At 45.5% G+C, this 24,354-nt stretch overlaps 1 protein-coding gene across 2 annotated transcripts in view; it reads left to right on the top strand.

Moving 5' to 3' along the window:
* enox1 (ecto-NOX disulfide-thiol exchanger 1) overlaps nucleotides 1–24,354 on the top strand; it is a 180,290-nt gene that overhangs the window by 138,173 nt on the left and 17,763 nt on the right. For both annotated transcript variants that reach the window (XM_078409375.1, XM_078409374.1), the window contains exons 9-10: nucleotides 10,276–10,460; nucleotides 14,091–14,198. In XM_078409375.1, coding sequence (XP_078265501.1) covers nucleotides 10,276–10,460; nucleotides 14,091–14,198 — 293 coding nt within the window. The remainder of the gene's footprint in view (nucleotides 1–10,275; nucleotides 10,461–14,090; nucleotides 14,199–24,354) is intronic.

Here is a 24,354-nt window from a genome sequence, read left to right on the forward strand (position 1 = left end):
GTGGAAGGCGCAGATCCAGATGGGAGGGAAGATCAAAGGCATTGTGGCATTCAATCACTAAGCATTTCATCAAGGGTTAGTATGGCCATGGAAGAGCAAACCAAGATCTTAGGATTATTTCTAAATTGATAGGACTCTGGCATCACGATGTGACAGGTGCACTGCCCCAGAGGACTCCCCACCTGCCAGTGTTTGCAGAATGAGTCACACCTGGCAGCCCAGGTGCTTGTGACTGGAAGTGAGAACCTCTTGTGTAGGAAGAAACTGCAGATGCTGGTTTAATCTGAAGATACTCACAAAAAGCTGGAGTAACTCAGTGGGACAGGCAGCATCTCTGGATAGAAGGAATGGGTGACATTTTGGGTCGAGACCCTTCTTCAAAAGGGTCTGAAGAAGGGTCTCGACCCAGCCTTCTATGCAGAGATGCTGCCTGTCCCGCTGAGTTACTGCAGCATTTTGTGTCTATCTTCAGTGAGAACCTCGGTACTCTTCTCCCTGTCGTACCGAATAAGGAAACAATTAGAGTGGTGTGATTTCATCAGCGGTCCCAGGGCCCACTTGTTGCACTCATCATGTGCCTCTTCACAGTGTCAGCCCTGTCAGGTGTTTAATTGTCACATGCAGCGCGACTCAAACTATCAAATTCTTATTTGCTGCAGCTTTACAGGCACATTAAACACAACAACACACAACAAATTATTAAATAATAGGAATCTGAGGGGTAACATTTTCACACAAAGGGTGGTGGGTGTATGGAACAAGCTGCCAGATGAGGTCGTTGAGGCTGGGCCTATCCCAACGTTAGACAGGTACATGGATAGGACAGGTTTGGAGGGTTATGGACCAAGCACAGGCAGGTGGAACTAGTGTAGCTGGGACATGTTGGCGGGTGTGGGCGAGTTGGGCCGATGGGCCTGTTTCCACACTGTATCACTCTATGACTCTATGACTAATAAATTACCAGTTGTTTTAGGTAAACCAGAACATGAGTGCAAGCTAAAGTACATGGTGCAAACTCAGTAATGCAAAGTCCATAGTATTGTTGTGGTTAAGGTTGCGCAGGGTGGTTCAACAGGCTAATGACTGGGGGGAAGAGCTCATGGTCATAAATTCTAGGAGCAGAATTAGGCCATTTGGCTTGATTTACTAATCAAGAAAGGTTGTTATTGAACCTGGAGGTAACGGTTCTCATGCTTTTGTACCTCTTCCCGATGGTCAACCTCAACAGGGTCTTCTTTCCCACTGACCCTGCCATGCTCGTGCCCCCCGGCTATGGTGTCTCCCGAGAGTAGGCCGGAAGAGAAGGGATCGCTTTCACCTATTCATGCCTGTCACTAAGTAGATGTCGAGGAGCATGTTATACCTTGCTCCCAGTGAACCATATGTTGAGGTCTGCTCACCATATCAAGTAGAACATAGAGGCACTGGAGAGGAGGCAGCATGATGAAAGGGGCCTTCCGGCAGGCTGCTCGGATAATACATCTGCTGTCCATTGTGAGGTTTACAAACCAATTAAGAATCCATTGGATGTGACTTCAGGCTATCTCGAAGATGGAGAAGCTATTTGAAAAGACAGACAATTGATGCAGTGACCTGCCACTGTGACTGAAGAGCAAAGAGGAGTGTTTGCTGTGTAAACAGCAACCATTCAGAGCAGCCTATGTTGTCTGGTTTTTCTTCCTGAAATAAAAGTAGAAAATGTTGGAAACACCCTTGTTTCCCTTTTCACATCTGACCCGAGGAGCCTTTCCAACATCATCTGTTTGTATTGAGTTCATTGTGTCTGGATATGAAGGGGACCAGGAGATATGGGGAGAGTGCTGCAAAATGTAGCCTGGCTACATAATCAACAGTTCAACAACAGTTCAACAGAGCTTTATTTGTCATTCGGTACCAAGGTACCGAACGAAACTACATAGCAGTCACACACAAAAAAGAACACAAGACACATGACCCCAACACAAACGTCCATCACAGTGACTCCAAACACCCCCTCACTGTGATGGAGGCAACAAAACTTCCACTCTCTTCCCCACGCCCACGGACAGACAGCTCGTCCCCGACCGACCCGCACAGTCCCCGCAAGGGGATGGAAGTCCCCGCGGCCGAGTGGCACCGGGCGCTGAGACGTCTCGCGGCCGAACCAGGCGATGGAAGGCCCCGCGACCGAGCCATGCGCAGCTAAGTCCCGCGGCCGAGCCGCACCGGGCGATGTTAGGCCCCGCGGCCGAGCCGCACCGGGCGATGGAAGGCCCCGCGGCCAAGCCGCACCGGGCGATGGAAGGCCCCGCGGCCGAGCCGCACCGGGCGATGTTAGGCCCCACGGCCGAGCCGCACCGGGCGATGGAAGGCCTCGCAGCCAAGCCGCACCGGGCGATGTTAAGTCCAGCGGCCGAGCCGCACCAGCGATGAAAAGTCCCGCGGCCGAGCCGCGCCGGGCGATGTTAGGCCCCGCGGCCCGGGCACTGTTAAGTCCAGTGGCCGAGCCGCACCAGCGATGTTAGGCCCCGCGGCTGAGCCGCACCGGGCACTGTTAAGTCCAGCGGCCGAGCCGCACCAGCAATGTTAGGCCCCGCGGCCGAGCCGCACCGGGCGATGGAAGGCCCCGCGGCCAAGCCGCACCGGGCACTGTTAAGTCCAGCGGCCGAGCCGCGCCGGGCGATGTTAAGTCCAGCGGCCGAGCCGCACCGGGCGATGGAAGGCCCCGCGGCCGAGCCGCACCCCGCGCCGTGAGGAAGAGACCTAAAAGAGAAAGGTTTCCCCCACCCCCCCCACCCACACCACCACCCCCCCCCCACCCACACCCCCACCCACACCACCACCCCCCACACATACACAACCAAAAAAAAACAAAAAACATCCCAACACCGACACACAACAAAAAAAAAAGGAAAAAAGACGAACAGACTGCTAGCGAGCCGCAGCCGTTAGGTGTGTGACATTGATGGGAGGTGAAGGAGCAAAGGGCTAAGTGGCCTACTCCTGCTTTAATTATCACACTCTGATGTTTACATTTGCACTGGCTAAGAAAGAAGTCACTGTGACAGAATCAGGGCCTAGCCACACCCAGCCACTGCTCCACACAGTATAATCCTATAACATGAAAACACCCCGTTCAGCCCATTACATGCATGCTGACCAGTGGTCCACATCAATCTTATCTTCATAAGATCGTAAGATCATAAGTGATAGAAGCAGAATTAGACCATTCGGCCCATCAAGTCTACTCCACCATTTAATCATGGCTGGTCTATCTCTCCCTCCTAACCCCATTCTCCTGCCTTCTCCCCATAACATCTGACACCTGTACTAATCAAGAATCTATCTATCTCTGCCTTAAAAATATCCACTGACTTTGCCTCCACAGCCTTGCGTGGCAAAGAACTCCACTAATTCACCACTGACTAAAGAAATTCCTCCTCATCTCCTTTCTAAAAGAACATCCTTTCATTCTGAGGCTGTGACCTCTAGTCCTAGACTCTCCCACTGGTGGAAACATCCTCTCCACATCCACTCTATCCAAGCCTTTCACTATTCTGCATGTTTCGATGAGGTCCCCCCTCATTTTTCTAAACTCCAGCGAGTACAAGCCCAGTGCTGTCAAACACTCCGGCACTTGATGGTCTAAGCTGAAGGGCTGTCATTAGGTTCATTCAAAAACAAGTCAATGGATTTCTGAACATTAAAGGGATCAGGGAATAGGAGACAGTGCAGAAAAATGGAGCTATGTTGAAAGATCAACCACAATCAACCACCCCCCTCCCCCAGCACCTGCTGCCATTTGCCGACGTTCCCCCATCAGGTACGGTGTTCACCAGGGGGGTGGAGACAAGCAGAGAGAGAGAGGTGTGCAGGCATGCAGTCAGCATGTGGGCAGTTGGGCCCCCCATGCAGGGCATAGTCTGCATGGGAAGGCAGCAGAAGATGCTGCTCCAGGTGGCAGTGACTGCCACAGGAGAAGACGGCACAGGAATGCCAGGAAAAGGAGGCAGAGTGTGGAGCCCCAGGGAGCGGCAGAAGAAAGTCGCATGGTGTACCTTCCCAGTCGGGATCTGATTAAAACATCACGCCCACTCCAAATTCACCAGGAAACAATAAGTATTCATTCGTAATCTTTTGTATCTTTATATCTTTTAACGTAGTATACAGTCTTTAAGGTGGGAGCAATTAATCTGCATCTTTTTTTTTGCTAGTCATTATAGAGACCACAGGAGGAGATCATCTATCCATAAAATATCACGTTGCCATGGAAAGCACCATGGCAACCTAATATTTTCATCCATGCAAGCAGTGATTTGTACAGCAATCTAAATTTACATTTTATTCGGGTCCCTTTAATTGACAGTCCCAACATCCATTTTTGACAGTGTGGTGACTTTTAGATTTCAAACCTCTATTAACAAGGAATAAAGGAGATAAAGTGATTACTTGTATAGACACAGTCGGCGTTTATTGAATATATGACAGGGAGATGTGACAGGCAAGGAAAATCATTGTCAGGAGAGTATGGCTGGGGAGACGTGTGAGAGATTGAGCAAAGGGAAATACTTGTCCGTGCCTTCTCCCGCGCAAACACAAAGGCAGTCGATGAGCACCTCATTAAGAATCAAGCCGTCTGCTCTGGTTATTGGGGAGCGACACTTTCTTGTGGGATTACAAAGTCTCTTGTATCTGACTCACAAGAAATGAACCTCAAGGGGCCTCCATTAATTGTGCTTTTGACTTGTCCCATTATCTGTGGATTCAAAAAAGATTGCCTTCTTAAAATTTAATCACAAGCTTTATAAAAATTGTGGTTTACTTAAAAGGAAGAGGGCGTGAAGTGGTGGGAGAGGCCCACTGTAAAAAGTGAAGCTTCAATAGAGAAATAACATTGATTATAAAGGCATCTCAGCTCACTCACAGCGAGGGCCAGTGAGGATCAAGGAGGACAGCAAGGGTCAAGAATCATGGTGACAGGGGTCACAGTGAGGGTCAGGGGTCACAGTGGTCAGGAGTCAAAATTAGGATAAAGAATCACAGCAAGAGTCAAGTCACGGTGAGGGTCAGGGGTCACAGTAAGGTTTAAGAGTCACGGTGGGGGTCAGGGGTCACGTGGGCACCCATCTACATTTTTCCCTTCCATACTTCCCACCTACATTCTTTCCTTCCTCCTTTCCTTCGTTCCTTCCTTCCTCCCTCTCTTCCTTCTTCACTTCCTCCCTTCCTTCCTTCCCTCCCTCCTTCCATCCCCCTTTCAGTCTTTCCTTGCTTCTGTCCTTTTCTTCCTCCAGCCTTCCCTCCCTCCCACCCTCCCTCCCTCCCTCCCTCCCTCCCACACTTCATCCCTTCCTCCCACCTTTCCTTCTTTCCATATTTTCTTTCTGTCAACCCATCGGCATGCAAGATCTGATAGCGCGTGATTACCTTACATGTCCAGGCTTTGTCTGGGTGTCACTAGATGGGAGATGATCGGCTGTCTAAAGGGCCCTGATCCCTCAGAGCAGAGGATTCCTTCCTGTGAGTATTGTGATGTTGTTTAATTTAGTTTAGTTTAGAGATACAGCGCGGAAACAGGCCCTTCGGCCCACTGGGTCCACGCAGACCAGCGATCCCCGCACATTAACTATCCTACAAACACTGGGGACAATTTTTACATTTACCTAGCCAATTTACCTACAAACCTGTATGTCTTAGGAGTGTGGGAGGAAACCGAAGATCTTGGAGAAAACCCACGCAGGTCACGGGGAGAACGTACAAACTCCGTACAGACAGCACCCATAGTCGGGATCGAACCCGGGTCTCCAGCGCTGCATTCGCTGTAAGGCAGCAACTCTACCGCTGTGCCACCGCGCCACTGTTGTCTTTAGTATATTCTTCTCTTCACACAGATCTATCGCGTATTCTGTGTATGGGTCATACCATCATCTTCTTACAAAACTAGATCCCATAATCTAACATCTGTGATAATAATCTGCTTTGCAAATTGCAGTTTCTCATTAAATCGGCCAGCATCTGTCCTCATTGTAATTACACTTTGTGTTACTAATTACACAAGTCCTTAGACAAAGCTGGAATTACACATAAACAATGCGGTGCCAGAGTTTTCAAATTACCCATTCAATAAAACAAAAAGGTCAATGTAATGACAGCTAAATTCATAATCTAGAATCGGCATGGACCTCATAGATGTGTTCTTGCATTGACCTGGTGTCAGACTCTTCTCACGGGAAGTGGCAAATGGGCTCAGAGTAGGCCGCTCCTCCCTCGCCCTGGCTCAGGGATACATGGAATTTCCTGGAGCAGGGTGACGGAAGGTTTGACTCTAAGAAGGTTTGGCCATGTCAATGTCTCCATGACTCTCACCACTCTGTTCAGTGAGTGTCTCGGGTTGAGTGAATAGCTCTCTGTGACTGGTCCAACGATGCTTGGTTTGCTGGTTGCAAAAAGTTGGTAATTAAGTTCTTCAGGGGAGGCAGGAGAGGGGGGGTGGGGGTGATTGAAGGCAAAACGTCACGCGATGAAAAGGCCGAGAATGTGTCCAGTCCATGGAGACTTGCCAAACGTCCTTCTACAGGAGCCCAGTCACCCATCAGCTCAAAGCCTGACGTGCACCCAAAAACCATGGTGCTCTCTATATAAAATGTCATGATGCATATGGTGTTACACCTATTATGTATATTCACAAAGTAGAAGTCGTCAAAAAAGACATCTCACAAAGAAATATTGGTGTCATCTATTGCATCCTGCACCACCCACTCACCACCCTCACTCTACCTGTGGGGAATGCAAGGGAAATCAGGCACTTTCCCAGACAGCGGGAAACACAGGCTCGAGGGGAGCAAAGGAAGAGAGGGAGGAAGCAGTGATGAATTGATGGGGAGAGTATCTGCTGAGGGAAGGGTTGGGAGGGCCCATTCTCACAGCGCTGGGATTGGTAAGCCCCAGTTACACAAGTTAACGAGTCAAATTAAGTTTATTGTCATTTGCACAAGTATGGTGAAAATATTGCAGCTGCTTTCCAGGCACATAGGTTCATACAACACATAGAACATAAATGATCCATAAATTTATCATGGACATTTATTAGGCATAAATTCTAAGATTGCATAAAGCAAAATATTATTGCAAAAATACACATTAGAAAACAAGTCCCATGGTTGTTCAAGAAGTAAGTCTTTAATGCTCCGCTTGCTGAGGTAGGATTAGATTTGTGCAGGTCAGTTCAAGAACCCGACAGTTGTAGAAAAAGGGCTGTTCCCGAACCTGGTGTTGTGGGACTTCAAGCATCTGTACCTCCTGCCTGACTGTTGCAGCAAGAAGAGGGCATGGCCTTCTATCATCAGCCTCCTTGATGATAGATGCCGCCCTCTCGAGGCAGCACCTCAGGGTACAGTCAGGCAGGAGGTACAGAATGGGCTATGTCCATCTCTGCGACCAGGCCATGATGCAACCAATCAGGTTATTGTCTACAGTGCATCTGTAAATAAAAGAAGTAACTAATGAAAACACCATCAGGTTTCGGGAGAGACATAATGGGTCCACAGGGAGGTAAACGGGAAGTTCTGATCAGCAGACATTGAATTATCTATATATATTACTAAAAACTCTCATCAAGTCAAGTTTATTTGTCACATACACATACAAGATGTGCAGTGAAATGAAAGGTCACCCACAGTCCAGCACTAAGAGCAATAAAAATAAGCAATTTCACACACAATCACAAACCAACACAAAACAAAAAAACAAAAAAAAAGTAACATCCATCACAGTGAGTCTCCTCCAGTCCCCTCCTCACTGTGATGGAAGGCCAGAATATCTTTTCTCTTCCCCTACCGTCTTCTCCTGCGGTCAGGCTGTGGAAGTTGCCACGTTCCAGGCCGCGCCGGACGGTGAAAGGTCCGCAGCGGGCCGATCCGGGGCGGGCGAAGACCCCGCCACTTCACGTCGAGGCGGTCCTGGCTCCCGACATTGAAGCCCCTACCAGGTAGAGAAAATCCCGCGGCCTATTTCAGGCCGCGCCGGACAGTGAAAGGTCCGCGGCGGGCCGACCCAAGCCCCGCGATCCAGGGCGGGCGAAGACGCTGCCACTGCCGGAGCTCCCGATGTCGGCCCCCACCCAGGGGGCTGTGAGCTTCCGATATCCATGCGGCCCGCGGCCGAAGCCCCCGGAGCCTCCGAAGGCGAGTCGCAGCCGCTCCCGCAGCGCCTGATTTGTTCTTGAAATACAGCCATAACGGTACACGATAGCGGCACAATTCTAGGCTCACCTTACTCACCATTGGCCTGGGGTTCAAATGTTTGTTATATTTTTGAAGTTTTTCACTTTTTAAACTTTAAAAATCACTTTTTAAAGTTTAAAAAAGAACTTTTCCAGTTACCCTGGCCGTCAGCCGCGTCCGACGTCACAATGGGACCCACCCGAGTGACGGGAGTGGCGGCAAATGAGGGTGGGGGTCTGCTGAGCCGTCGAGCTGCCGCTGCTGATGAGCCGTCAAGCTGAAACTTTAATAAATGCGCTCCCATCCCCGCCGTCTTGGAGAGAGCAGTTGCCAAACCGGATTGTGATGCATGGGCAGGTGGCGGATGCAGTCTAATGCTGAGAAAGGTAAAGACATATTTAGGTGGAAGATTGAGAAGAGACAATATGAACAAGAGGGCGCAGCACAAGGATCAAAGAGTTCCGAAGGTAAATGGTTCTTGTTCATTGGAAGTAGCAGGCCTGGTTGAGAAAGTGATTGAAAATGTAAACAGGATCCAGGGCTTCCAAGACGGCGCCCAACCCTGGCGACTATTTGCATGCTAGCCGCAGAAGCAGATCTACAAACTCACAATACAATCGCTCCACACTCTTAAATCTCCAATTCTACAGATCTATACACTGTAAATGGATCAATTGTAATCATGTATTGTCTTTCTGCTGACTGGTGAGCAGGCAACAAAAGCTCTTCACTGTACTGCGATACGCGTTACATTAAACTAAACTGAACTGAATAGAGACAGAGAGTTCAAGAACAAGAAAGTCATGTTGAACGTTTATAAACAACAGTTTCGATACAGGTTTCTACGCAGTTCTAGGCCCACACTCTAGGAAAGATGCAAAGTGTTTGGAGAGGGTGCAGAAGAGACACTCCTTAATACAATTTAAAATAATACATAGATTACATTATTCGAAGACAAAATTAAATAGGATTTTTCCTAGTATCTCTCCTATTTGTGATAAATGTCAATTTCAAGAAGCTAATTTAACTCATATTTTCGTAACGTGTATAAAAATGCAAAACTTCTGGTTGGAGATTTTTAAAATAGTTTCTAAAGTTATTAATAAAAAGTTAGATATGGACCCAAAATTAATTATATTAGGATTATCAGAACATACTACAAATTTTACAGTAAGTCAGGTACATTTTCTTGATTACAGTCTAATAACTGCGAAAAAATTAATACTTAAATTTTGGAAAAAACCAATAACCCCCACAATTAAAATGTGGACTACGGAAATGACAGAGACCCTGCATTTGGAAAAAATAAGGTTTGCCTTAATCGACAAACCTGAGCTATTTTTAAAAATATGGTCTCCATTTATTGAATTTTTAGAAAAGTAAATGTGTTTGGCACAGGACTAAAATAAAAAATTTAAATTAAAAGTTGAAAATTGAGTTAGGGGTTGGATGTACAACTGTGGTTATTGTCTCCCGGATCTACTCCCTTTAATTTTTATTGTTAGATCCGGTTTTTTTTAAACCCTTTTACTCTCTCTCCCCAAGTTTATAGTTTTTTTTATTTTATTTTTACTTTCTCTCTCCAAAAATTTAAAAATTGAAGCTATGTAAGAACTTTGTAACAAATGTGTTTTTTTTATTTCTATTTGTACATATGCTTTTCAAAAATAAAAAATAAATTAAAAAAAAAAAAGAAGAGATGCCATGAGATGCCATGAATTGAATCCGTTTAAACTCATGAAAAGTACAGACAGGCAGTGGGAAACGGTTCCCATTGGCAGAAGGGTCAAGTACAATGGGCCACAAATGAGAGGGGTTTTTGTCAGGAAGACACTTGTAGATTGTACCTCAACCAGAGGCTCATTAAATTGCAGCAGGTGTGAGGGACTGATGGCCAACTCCTGTCCCGGCTCCATCTGCAGATGCTGACACATCAGATAAAGGCTGAAGCGGGTACTTAAAGCTTAACATTATAAAGGTTAACCCTCTCCTTGCAGTCTCATCTGGGATAAGACGGAATGCAGTCTGTGAATATCTTGGCATGCAACGGGATTTCATTTGCTCTTTCTCTTAGCTCTGCAAGCCCAGGCCCGTGCACTGAAGGAGGAGAATGACAGCCTGAGGTGGCAGCTGGACGCCTACAGAAATGAGGTGGAGCTGCTTAAGCAGGAGCAGGGGAAATTCTACCGGACAGATGAAAGCCACACCAAGGATCAGCAGCTGCAGTTCCAACAGCAGGCAATGCAGGGCATGCAGCAGGTGAGTGAATGTGCTGTACATAATGCAGGGCATGCAGCAGGCGAGTGAATGTGCAGTAGTTAATGCAGGGCATGCAATAGGTGAATTAATGTGCAGCAGTCAATGCAAGTCACACAACAGATGAATGAATGTGCAGCAGTCAATGCAGGGCATGCTGCAGGTGAGTGAATGTGCTGTAGTTAATGCAGGGCATACAACAGATGAATGAATGTGCTGTAGTTAATGCAGGGCATACAACAGATGAATGAATGTGCTGTAGTTAATGCAGGGCATACAACAGGTGAGTGAATGGGCAGTAGTCAATGCAGGGCATGCTGCAGGTGAGTGAATGTGCTGTAGTTAATGCAGGGCATACAACAGGTGAGTGAATGGGCAGTAGTCAATGCAGGGCATGCTGCAGGTGAGTGAATGTGCTGTAGTTAATGCAGGGCATACAACAGGTGAGTGAATGGGCAGTAGTCAATGCAGGGCATGCTGCAGGTGAGTGAATGTGCTGTAGTTAATGCAGGGCATACAACAGGTGAATGAATGTGCAGTACATAATGCAGGGCACGCTGCAGGTGAGTGAATGTGCTGTGCACAATGCAGGGCATGCAACAGGTGAGTGAATGGGCAGTAGTCAATGCAGGGCATGCAGCAGGCGAGTGAATGCATTCTCCTTAAAACAGCCCAGGTGCAGAGGTTCAGGGAGGGAAGAGGATTCCGGGCCATCCATCCTTCTGAACATGCAGACCTGGTTCGAGCAGGAACCAAGTGCCGGGCCCATCGCTGTTTGTCATCCATATCAACGATTCGAATGAGAATGCACAATCCATGATTAGTAAATTTGCAGATTACACCAAAGTAGATGGTGTCATATGATGTTAGATGATGCCCGCAGGAGAGATTTGGACCCAATGGGTCCACGCCCGTCTAGTATTGAATAGATTTAGTGCTTTGATATGACATCGGGATTCGTAAAGCCACTTCCTTTTTTCAGATTTAGTACTGGTGATGGACCTTGAGCGTTATTGGAGGCTTTTTCAATTAGATATTTTGACTGAGATGGCAATTTTCAGCACACATTTTATGTTGTTTGGAAGTCAGCAAGAATTACAGTGGGATTTTGTTCAGCTGGGCAAGTGGTCTGAGGAATGACTAATGGAGTTTAATTCAGATAAGTGTGAGGTATTGCAAACCAAGACAGCACCTTCATAGGGAATGATAGGGCCCAGGAGTGTTGTAGAGCAGAGGGATTTAGGAGTACATGCACATACTGTAGTTCCCTGAAAGCGGTGTTGCTGGTAAATAGGGTTGTGAAAAAGGCTTTTGGCAGTCAGTGAATTGAGTGTAGAAGTTATGTTACAGTTGTACAAGGTGCTGGTGAGGCCACAGATGGAGTATTGTGTTTAGTTTTGGTCACCCTGCTACAGGAAAGATGCCATGAAGCTGGAAAGAGGGCACAAAAGATATATGAGGATGATGCCAGGACTTGAGACCTGACTGGAGGAGAAGTTGTGCAGGCCAGGACTTTATTCCTTGGATCCCAGGAGGCTGAGGGGTGATCTTATAGGGATGTATAAAATCATGAGGGAATGGATAGGGTGAATGCTCAGAGGATTTTTTTCCCAGAGTAGGGGAATCAAGAACCAGAGGACATAGGTTGAGGTGAGATGGGAAAATGGGGAAAAATTTAATAGGATCCTTAGGGTCAACCTTTCACACAGATGGTCGTCGGTATATGAAACGAGCTGTCAGAGGGAGTATTAATAAAAATGAACTGTAGATGCTGAGTTACAGCAAAAATAGAAACAAATTACTGGAGTAACTCACTGGGTCACGCAGCATCCCTAGAGAAAATGGATAAGTGACGTTTCAGGTCGAGACTCTTCTTCATACTCAGTTTTTGTCTATTTTTGTCAGAGGAAGTTTTGTTGAGGATGGTAAATTCACAACAATTAAAAGCTATTTGGACAGGGACACGGATAGGAAAAGTTTTGATGTATGCGTGCCAAATGCAGCCAAATAAGACTACCTTAGACGGGTCATCTTGATCGGCAGGGACATGTTGGGCCGAATGGCCCGTTTCTGTGCTGCATGACTCTATGACTTTATGATTCCATGACTCGGCATGCTAACTTTTCCCTGTTTCTTGTATAAGCTCATCTGAAACCTGACGTGGTTTCAATAAAGCTGCTTTTCTATTCTGCCTACTAAATGGATAACCTCACATTTCCACACATTATGTTCCATCTGTCATCTTTTTCTTCCACCCAGATTGATATCATTTGTGGATGCATGAATTATGTCACTTAAACTGACACCTTTCACAATTTGTTGGTAAAATAACTCTGCCCGTTTGGTCACCTGGTGTGCACCAGTAATAATGAGGGAGCTCGTGGCTCGGCCCCCTCAGTGGGCTGATCATTGCTCTTTTTAAAGATGCAATTGTTCATTAATAGAGAAGTTATGTTATCATTTCTCACACACATCCCGGCAACACGCGCGTAATGCAATATGTTCTTCTTGACAACTACAAGTGTTGCTTCGGCATAATTACAACCTGATATTCCAGTCGGTGTACTGAATATTAAATGGAAGTGCCCCTACAATTTCAGCAGTGCTGAGCAAGTTTTCAAAGAATTCATAATTTGAACTGAAACATGAGAGACACAGCAGGGCAGCGGGTGGAGCTGCTGCTTCACAGCTCCAGAGACCTGGGTTCAATCCTGACCTCTACCTGTGTGGAGTTTGCACTTTCACCCTGTGACCTTTTTAAAGCAGAGATTGATAGATTCTTCATTAGTAAGGGTGTCAGGGGTTGTCAGGAGAAGGCAGGAGAATGGGGTTGAGAGGGAAAGATAGATCATCCATGAGTGAATGGCGGAGTAGACTTGATGGGCTGAATGGCCTAATTCCACTCCTATCGCTAATGACCTTATGATCTTTTAATAGTTTCAGCAAGGCAATGGAGCAGAATATTATTTGTGATCTAATTGATATATGAACATAAAACATAGAACAGTATGACACAGGAAGATGCCATTTGGCTCCTAATAACTGTGCCGAACATGATGCCAAGATAAACCAATCTCTCTGTCTACACTTGATCCATAACCTCCAGTCTGCACATATCTGTGTGCCTATCCAAAAACCTCTATGGTGATTGTATCTGCTTCCACATCACCTCTGCAGTGTCCTTCCCATCCCCTCCCCCAAGTCGGGCGGCACAGTGGCGCGGTGATAGGGTTGCTACCTAACAGTGCCAGAGACCCGGGTTCGATCCTGGCTAGAGGTGCTGTCTGTACGGAGTTTGTACATTCTCCCTGTGATCATGCGTGTTTTATCCGGGTGCTCCGGTTTCCTCCCACATGCCAAAGACGTGCAGGTTTGTAGTTTAATTCGCTTCTGTAAATTGTCCCTAGTGCGCAGGATAGGTAATTGCTGGTCGGTGCAGACTCGGTGGGCCGAAGGGCCTGTTTCCATGCTGTATCTCTGAACTAAATAAACTAAGTACAATGTCAGAAGTGGTCACTACAAATACTCTTTCCTCCGGAGTGAAAGATGAAAGCCATTTTCACCTCTGAGGAATTTAAAAGCTTGCAGCAATCGCCTGGCCCTGTGACTAATGACAATCTTGTTTCTGAACAGCAACTACGTGCTCTGCAAGAAGAATACAAAAAAAAGGAATTGGAACTGGAGAAAATAAAGGAGGAAAAATCACAAGTACAAGCATTGCTTGCAAGTCTGCAAGAAAAGGTAAGTTCCCCTATCAGTCATTGAGCTCTCAAAGGCTTAACTGGCAAGGAGCACCTTTTACAGCCTCATTGAGCCAATTAAACATAATTGACAGATTAGTTATTCTTGCTCTGGTATGGCTCAGCAACCTCAGCTAAAGTTAACAAAGTATTTAATAGAGTACATTTATCTTATTTTTTATTAATTTGTTCACTGGTTGTGGCTGTTACTGGTAAGTCCAGCATTTATTTGCAATTGTCCTTGGAAAGGTGGAAGGGAACAGCCTTCTTGAACAGCTCCTATCCACGTGTTGAGAAATTTCCAACAGTGCTTTTGGGGAGGGTTGTCTGGGATTTGTGCCCAGGCTTGATGAAGGGATGCCGATATATTTCTACATTGAGCTAGCGGAAGGAAGGAGAGGTTGGTGATATTCCCAAGCACCTGCTCTCCCCAGCCTTCTTGGAGAGTAGAGATTACGGATTTAGGATTTGTACATGAAGAAGCCTTGACAAGATGTTCAGGAAAATCTTGTTGATGTAAAAAAAATAGCAGCTACTCTGTGCAGACAGTGGAGGGTGTGCGGGTTTAGGGTGGTGGAGGTAGGTGGGCTTTCATGGTCTGCATGGTGTTGAGCTTCTTGAGCGTTGTTGAATTCATCCAGTCGAGGGGAGAGTACTCCATGCTAATTTGTAGATAGTGGAAAGGCTTTGGGTCATTCACCACAGAACATTCATTGTTGTGTTACCTACGAGGCTGGTCCATCTGAGGTTCTGGTGGGCTCCCCAATGCCAATGATAGGCAACTCCACAATGGCAATGTTGAATCTCAAAGTGTCGTGATTATATTTTTAATGAAAGGGATGATGTTAAACATCGCAAATATTTCTACTTCTGGTCTTATGATAGAAGGTAGATCATTGATCAGCAGTGAAGACACTGACACTGGGATGGTCCTGACACTGGGATGATTGGCCTGTGGCAGTCACAGCCATCTTCCTTTGTGTTGACTCCAAGCAATGGAGTGTTCTCCCCAGAATCCTGGTCATCTTCAGTGATGGTGGATAAAAAATGAGTGTGGGAAAAAGGGGCTTGGTGAGTTTAAAAGAAGCTTGGTAAAGGGATCCCAAAGTTTAAAGGGCGTGTGGCAAATGGGCCCCCAGTGAATTTAAAGAGAGCCGGGGAAGTGGGACCTCGGTGCGTTTAAAGGGAATGTGGGAAATGAGGCCCTGGTGAGTTGTGAGTTGTAAAGGGAGTAGAGAAATCATTCGATGACCCCCAATGCCAATCCATTGGGATTTCCAAATAGTCATAAAGCAGATTATTAGTTTTCTGTAGAAAAATATCATGTGCACCAAAGAATTGCTTTCAGTGGTTTGGTCATGAACTGGTGGTGTGAGGTGATGAGGATCCTTGGGTCCTGCTCCCTTCGGGCAGCCTCACTACTATCAGAGCTGAATGGGCATAGTTGACCTCTGCCAGGACAGTGCATCCCATGCACACACTCAGTTGTCAAAGAAGTACTAAAGCATAAACTAGAACAACCAAGCAGAAGACCATCTTGACACAGTACAACATCGTTTTCATAATAAAGTAATCTAGTAACCGAGTTTAGTGACCCAGAGATTAATGAGGACTAGTTGTGTTTGCAGGTAGAATAATGCGAGATGTTGCTTTGTGCTCTGATGATATTGGTCATGGCCTATAAAATTCTCCCAACCTAAAACGTCACCTATCCATGTTCTCCAGGGGTGCATCCTGACCGGTTGAGTTACTCCAGCATTTGTGTCTTTCTTGGATGAGGTCATGTTCCCTTGGATTAATTAGTGCAGAGGAAACAAGAAGAGAAGCTTGATGTTGGTGACTGTGTCGATGAGGAAATGCAGCCATCGCGGCTGTAAATGCAGCCATCCTACTTCTTTGGAGATTGTGAGTCCAGAGCCAAAGGCATGGTCTCAGAATAAGGGGCCACATATTCAAACCTGAGAGCATATCTCAGAGGGTTAGGTCTATAGAACCCTTGCTCAGAAAGTAGTGAGGCCAGAATCCTTGTGTATTTTCAAGGCTTAGATAGATTAGTGTTGGTATTAGTTAATTATTGTCATATATACCAAGATACAAAGAACAAACTTTGCTTGCGTGCTATTCAGGTAAATCAGCCATACATGATTACATTCAAACCATACATGAGTAGAACAGGTAATGCAAAAAGAGAAAGGAAACCAATTGCAGATTATGGTGTTACAGCTACAGAAGAATTGCAGTTTACAAAAGGGGCTACAATGATGTAGAATGGGAGATCAGGAATACAGCCTTATAATAATAGGTCCATTCAAGAGTCTGATAACAACAGGGAAGAAGAAAGCTGTTCTTGCATCTGGGTGGTACATACTATCAAGCTTTTGTTTCCTCTACTCAATAGAAGAGGGGAGAGGAGGGAATGACTTGGGTGTAGGTGATTCTTGATTATATTGGCTGGTATTTCAAGACAGCTAGAAGTGTAAACTAGGTGTTGGGGGGGGGGGGGAGGGAGGAGGCTGGTTTGTGTGTTTGCAATTTCTTGTGTTCTTGGGCAGAGTAGTTGTGCTGCATCCTGATATGATGCTTTCTATGGTGCATCCATAGAAATTTGAGATTGCTAATCAGTAAGAAAATCAAGTGTCTATTCCTGATTTAGAGTATTTGTGTTCTGCATTTTCCAGATTGGGAGGTCTGTTATGTTCGACAAGCACAGACATCTTCTGTGCCACTCACGGCTGCTTCAGTGTCAGGCAGATCCTCAGTTGGTGCTCGTCCCTGCAGATCCTACCCCTCCGCTGTGTTGTTACAGTCCTGTACCAGTCAAACTCGTGCTTTGTAAACTCACTACTCATCCATAGCTTGCGTCTATTGCTTTCTGTGGTCTGTGTCAACAATCGCACTCTGAGCATTTAAAGAATTTATAACAATTAAATAAAACCTGTGTCTGCGCATTCAGGATACTACCAGCAGCAAGGCATAATTACTCCTGCTTCTGTGTTATCTTTAGGCCCTGAGATTACATAGAAACACTGATTGGATTTTTGAGCATGCATGAGTAAATTGCTGAGGTGTTGTTCACTAGTAATATTAGGGCTGCTGTACAGCCTGCAGTGTAATGGAGAAGATTTCCCGAAGTATCATTTCACAGAGTGGATCCAACAACCGAACACGTGAATATTGAACTACTCGGGTCCAATGGTTACTGTCGGTTTGGCTTAGGTAGTATGGCCCTTCCATCCCATAGATGACTCGCTGGAATTTAGAAGATTGAGGGGGGATCTTATAGAAACCTACAAAATTCTTAAGGGGTTGGACAGGCTAGATGCAGGAAGATTGTTCCCGATGTTGGGGAAGTCCAGAACAAGGGGGTCACAGTTTAAGGATAAGGGGGAAGTCTTTTAGGACCGAGATGAGAAAGGTTTTTTTTTTCACACAGAAAGTGGTGAATCTGTGGAATTCTCTGCCACAGAAGGTAGTTGAGGCCAGTTCATTGGCTATATTTAAGAGGGAGTTAGATGTGGCCCTTGTGGCTAAAGGGATCAGGGGGTATGGAGAGAAGGCAGGTACGGGATACTGAGTTGGATGATCAGCCATGATCATATTGAATGGCGGTGCAGGCTCGAAGGGCCGAATGGCCTACTCCTGCACCTATTTTCTATGTTTCTATGTTTCTAAAGCACCAGCTATTGTCCATTGAGTAGTTCACTGCTGAGAAGTGCTGTCATCTCAACTACCCCCCAGCTTACACCCCAGCAGTATGAACATTGACTCTCTAACTTCAGATAGCCCTTGCTTTCCCTCTCTCTCTCCATCGCCTCCCCCTTCCCAGTTATCCCACCAGTTGTACGATCTCTGTCCCGCTCACTCTCCTAACATCAGTCTGAAGAAGGGTCTGGACCTGAAAAGTCACCCATTCCTTCTCTCCAGAGATGCTGCCTGTCCCGCTGAGTTACTCCAGCATTTTGTGCCTACCTTCGATTTAAACCAGCATCTGCAGTTCTTTCCTACACATAGATCCTCAGGTGATGTACTCAACCCCCTGTCATTGATTGTATTGCCTTTTGTAGTGTTGCATTTCCTCGGACAGTGTAGAGGTTTGAGGGAGTTGGGGGAATCAGGCAAACTTGCCCAAACAGACGAAGGCACCATCTCAATGGCAAGGTGTGGTGGGGGAGGTGTACAAGAGACCAGAGTCATGAAAGCTGACCATCTCACTGCCCTTTGGTACAGATGGGCTCTACTTCACTTACTCCGCTGATTAATCCCCCTGTGTCATACTGGACAGATGCAGGCATTAAGTGACAGCCCATGGGAGAATATTCGCCCTAATGTTTCAGTGCAGGTGGTGTAGCAGCTGCCTCACAGCACCGGAGATATGGGTTCAGTCCTGACCTCGGGTGCTGCCTGTGTGGAGTTTGTACATTCTCCCTGTGGCCACATGGGTTTCCTCAGCAGAGGTGCTCCAGTTTCCTTGGTAGGTTTACTGCACTCTGTAAATTGCCCCCAAATATTAATTAGATTTAGCTCTTCGGGCTAAAGGAATCAAGGGATATGGGCAAAAAGCAGGAACGGGGTACTGATTTTAGATGATCATATTGAATGGCGGTGCTGGCTCGAAGGGCCGAATGGCCTACTCCTGCACCTATTTTTCTATGTTTCTGTTTAATATGTAATTGAAGGATAGAATCTGGGGGAGCTGTTGAGAATGTGAGGAGAATTTTCTAAAAATGGGATATTAATCCCATTAACTGAACAACTGTTATTAAAAATAGGTGGTCAGCGGCAAGCGTGCAACAAAAGCTTTTCACTCTACCTCGGTGCATTGGATAATAAACTAAAGTGAAACTGATGGACAGTGTGGAGTCAGTGGGCTGACGAGCTGGTCTCTCTGTGACTCTGTACAATGACCATGCACTTCATTCATTCTTATTCACCGAGTGTCTCCCCTACCAACGTAGTTCCCTTCAGCAGAGCCCTTTATGTCCCAGCCGGCACGACGTCAGGAGCTGCCTTTAACAAGTTGTTTTAGCTGTACCTCTGAGTGTGTCCGCATCCATCATTATTGACCAACACCGGCCAAGCGTATCCCCCCGTGTTCTCTCAATATACAGGCTGCACTTCCACTGTAAAATCATTATTATTTAGCGGTTAGAAGCATGAGGGGAGAGAGCACGGAAAAAGCAAGGCAAAAATATTAATCTTTAAACCTGTCTTCACGAATTGAAAGAAAATCGTCTGGGTATGACTGGAAGTTGCATTGTAATTGACTTACATAAAGTCAATCTCACCCCAAAACGGGTGACATTTCGTCTCCTGACAAAAGGTGTATTTCCAGAATGTGGCAGACTGTCAACTAATGCAGCTGACAGACTGGCCCGGCCTCAGCCAAGCTCAGTGTTGCTGATCACATGCACTGTTTTAACCACATGTCCCAGACTCCCACACCACAAAGACGGAGAAAGGAACAAGCAGACTTGGCAGAGAAGTCTATTGCCTACTCTGAGGTCCCCCGACAGGAAGACCAGACCTCCGGTGTTGCAGCTCCGGTATGGAACAAGCTGCCAGAGGAGGTAGTTAAGGCAGGGACTATCCCAACTTTTAAGAAGCAGTTAGACAGGCACATGCATAGGAGAGATTTGGAGGGATATGGACCAAATGCTGGAAAGTGGGACTAGTGTAGCTGGGACATGTTAGCCGGTATGGGCAAATTGGGCTGAAGGGCCTGTTTCCACACTATCACTCTATGACTCTATGACAATTTAGAGTCACAGAGTCATACAGCAGGAAATAGGCCCTTCAGCCCAACCTGCCCATGCCGACCAAGCTGCTGCATCTACACTATACCTGCCTGCATTTGGCCCATATCCCTCTAAACCTTTCCTGTTCATGTACTTGTCCATTTGCCAATGAAAGTCATATTTCATTGCAATGAAAACATTGGTGCCTTTGCAAGGGAATTGGATAGGTGTTTGAGGGAAAACAGTTTGCAGAGCTGCAGGGAAGGACAATGGTTTGTACATTAGTCAACAGAGACATAGTGTGGCAATAAATCAGACTTTCTCAGAGTGGTAGGAAGTAACTAATGGAGCACCGCAGGGAATAGCACTTAGGTCCCAGTATGTCAATGATTAGGATGAGGGAACTAAAGATACTATTTCTAAGTTTGCCAGTGACACAAAACCAGTGGGATTGAGAGTTATGAAGAGAAAGTAAAAGAAGCTTCAAGAAGGTTCAGACGTTGAGTGGGTGGGCGGGTACATGTAATAATATGGTAATAATACATAGTTGTCCACTTGAGTTGAAAAAATAAAGAGGCAGAAGCAAAAATAAAGCTGGGTTATTCTTGTGCATCAGGCACTGGAAACCTACATAGAGGTGCAGCAAGCAGTTAAGAAGGCAAAGTGTCTGCTGGCCTTCATCACAAGAGTACAAGATGATGATGATGATACTTTATTGTCCCATGTACCTAGGTACAGTGAAATTCTTCTTTTTTTTTTGCATACAAAGTACACAAAAGAGTTGCCACAAAGGCACTGACAAAGTTACAAAAATTACTGAAGCATGCATGCAATCCACTGCCTCACAATAACTTCTCATTTGATTAACCGTTAGGTTTATCGCTTCTTACACTAAATCACAACACTCATGGCTTGGACTCTTATTATCTTTTTCCCTTATCATGTATCTGTACACTGAAAATGGATCAATTGTGATCAAATGGATCAATTGTGATCACTAAACTCCAACACTGCCCTTATGAATGAAGAGGCCAGATTCACTCTGCTGCTGGGGAGTTAGTCTTCACTCAGTTTCAGACCCGGGGCTGTCCTTAGAACATAGAACATAGAAAAGCACGGGGACAAATAAAGTGTTTTTGGACTTGAACGAACAGGAAAAGGTCCTTCATCCCACAATGTGCCAAACATGAGGCCAATATAAACTGATCTAATATGCCTGTACATAACCCATATTCCTACACTCCTTGCATTTCCATGTGCCCTATCTCAAAGATTCTTAAATATCCCTAAGGTCCACCACACCTGGTAGTGCGTTTCAGGCATTCATCACTCTCAATGGAAAAATCTTACCCCGCACGTCTCCTTTAAACTTTGCCGGTTTCATCTTAAAGTTTTGCCCTCTTGTCTTTGACATTCCACCCTGGGGAAAAGATTTTGACTGTCTACCCTATCTATGACTTTCCTAATTTTTATACTTCTCTCAGGTTTCCCCTCAACCAACAATGTGCAAGAGAAAACAATCGAAGTCTGGCCACTTCCTCCCTCTCCAAACCTCCACATCCTTCCTGTAATGGGACCCAAAGCTACATGCAGTACTCCAAAAGCACCCTATCTAAGGCCTATAAAGCCGCATCATGACTTCTTGACTCTTGCCCCAACAAATGAAGGCAGGTAGACCATGTGCCGTGGCTACTCTCCTGTCCTCCAGAACCTCACCTGTGGCAGGAAAAGAAACGGAGATCTTTGCCAAAGTTCCTGCAATCTCATCTCTTGCTTCTCTGAAGTATCTGAGATAGATCCCTTTTGGTCCTGGGGATTCATCCTTTATCAAGAGCCATGATACCACCTCCTTCTTGATTTCAAACTGCACTTGCGTAATAATACTCTCTACTGATCCCACCATCGTCCATGTGCTTCTCCTTGGAAAATACAGATGCAAACTATTTGTTTAGTACCTCGCTTACATCTTCTGGCTCCAAGCACAAATATATTTCTTTATCTTTCACAATAGACAATAGGTGCAGGAGTAAGCCATTAGGCCCTTCGAGCCAGCACTGCCATTCAATGTGATCATCGCTGATCATCCCCTGACTCCGCTATCATTAAGAGCTCTATCTAGCTCTCTCTTGAAAGCATCCAGAGAATTGGCCTCCACTGCCTTCAGAGGCAGAGAATTCCACAGATTTACAACTCTCTGAGTGAAAACGTTTTTCCGCATCTCCATTCTAAATGGCCTACCCCTTATTCTTAAATGATCCTACCTTCTCCCTGGTTACACTCTTATTTATAACATATTAAAAACTTTGGGATTTTCTTTCATCTGACTCGTCAAAGTAATTTCATGGCCCCTTTTGGCACTTCCAATTGCCCACTTGGGTTCTTTCCTACTTGCTTTAAGCAAAGGGCCTGTTTCCGTGCTGTATCTCTAAACTAAACTAAATAATTGAATCTCTCGAGGTTTTGCCTAATAACATTGTAATCTGCCCAAATCCAATTTAATTCCTTCCCCCAAGGTCCAAATTTATCCCTTTTCAAAACAATTTTAAAATGTATGGTTATGATCTCTGTCCCCAAAATGTTCTTCCACTGAAACATTGTGTACATTAACGTTCTGTTAAATTTCCTAATTGTTCTCTTTGCATACTAGCTTTTTGCAAATGATGCACGAGGACACCCAGATCCTTTTGAAGTGCTTTATTCATGAAGACAAAAACAGGTCGCCCTTTTAGTTTAGTTTAGTTTGGTTTAATTTAGTTTAGAATTACAGTGCAGAAACAACCCTTCGGCCCACTGAGTCCATGCCAACCAGTGATCACCATACAGTAGTACTATCTTACACACTAGGAACAATTTGTAATCTTTACCTAAGCCAATTAACCTACAAACCTGTACGTCTCTGGAAGGTGGGAGTACCCGGGGAAAACCCACGTGGTCACAGGGAAAATGTACAAACGCTGTTCAGACAGCACCCGTAGTCAGGATGGAACTTGGGTCTCTGGCGCTGTGAGGCAGCAATTCTACCACTGCGCCACCATGCCGCCCAGTTGTTCAACTCAAAAATTGGACACAATATCACCCAGCATCTGAAACATTCTTCTCTCTACAACACAAATGTCCAGAATACTAAACTTACTTAACCAGAACAGACATTTAGCTAGACTTACATTGTAAATGTTTTTGTAAAATGCATTTGTTGTTCACTTGGTCAATATTTGTTTACAAATTCCTTATCAATCCAGGTTACACTGGTGACAAATATAAATTATTTCCATCTCCTTTCTGTATTAAATACAGTTAATGGTTGGCTTATTAATGAAAATAGAGCCCGGGTTTGAAAGGAAAATTACATTCGCATCTTATGAAGATAAGTTACTCTATTATTTGAGAGGACAAATCCATGAAATAATCATCGCTGAGTTATATGAAATGGCAATAAATCAATCACAGATTTAGTCTGCGGGATCTGCAAGCAGCTGCCTGACCTGAGTATTTCCAGCATCTTTTGTTTTATTATTACAAATTTAATCTTGTTCAATAAAGGGATTTAGAATCTATGAACTGCTCCCATGTGCTGAGAGGGATTGATTAGAGAAATAGTTCCCTTCTCCTATAGCTGCAGCTCCAGTGTGATTGTTGGTGGTTTTGGCTTCACACAGAGCCCTGTGAAGGTTTTGCTGGAACAAGCATAATACACATGCAAGGCTGAAATATTCAGCACACAGCGAGGAGTTCGCCTCGTACGGCATCAGGCCGCACCCCTGTTGCAACACAATGCAAAACCAAACCGTGGCAGAAGCTGCTGATCTGAAAATCAAAGCACAGAATACTGGAAGGTGTTGCAGATTCTTCATCGGATGCGAGACTATTTTGACCCCAAATTTGGAAAACAAGTGGAAGCACAACCTTTAAAGTTCTGGAGTAATTTTGCGGGTCGTGCAACATCTTTGGAAGACATGGAATAGACAACCTTTCGGGTTGGGACCATTCTTCTGAATTGTAGCATGGGGGAGAAAGCTGGAAAAGAGGGGTGGGATAGGACAGGGCCTGCTAGTGATGGGTGGATGCAGGCGGGGGGGGGGGGTGTATTGTAGAGTTGAGAGATTAGTTTCGTTTATTATTGTCATGTTTAGCGAGATGCAGTGATAAACTTTGTTTTGCATGCTATCCAGTCAAATCGTACAATGCATGAGTACAATCATACACAAGTAAATGAGTGGAACGATTGCAGTGGATAATCGTAGACTCTGCTGAGGACAGCATACAAAGAGTCGCCATGCTCCAGTGCCATCTTGCATCGATCCAGTCTCAAGTCTAGGGCTGTAATCTCTGGAGTTTAGAAGAATGAGTGACAATCTCATTGCAGCACACCCTCAACTCTTGACCAGGTACTTGCTGAATGGATGTTTCCTCCCTTGACTTAGG

This window comes from Rhinoraja longicauda, chromosome 12 (assembly GCF_053455715.1).
Source record: "Rhinoraja longicauda isolate Sanriku21f chromosome 12, sRhiLon1.1, whole genome shotgun sequence".
NCBI classification, from domain to species: Eukaryota; Metazoa; Chordata; class Chondrichthyes; order Rajiformes; family Arhynchobatidae; genus Rhinoraja; species Rhinoraja longicauda.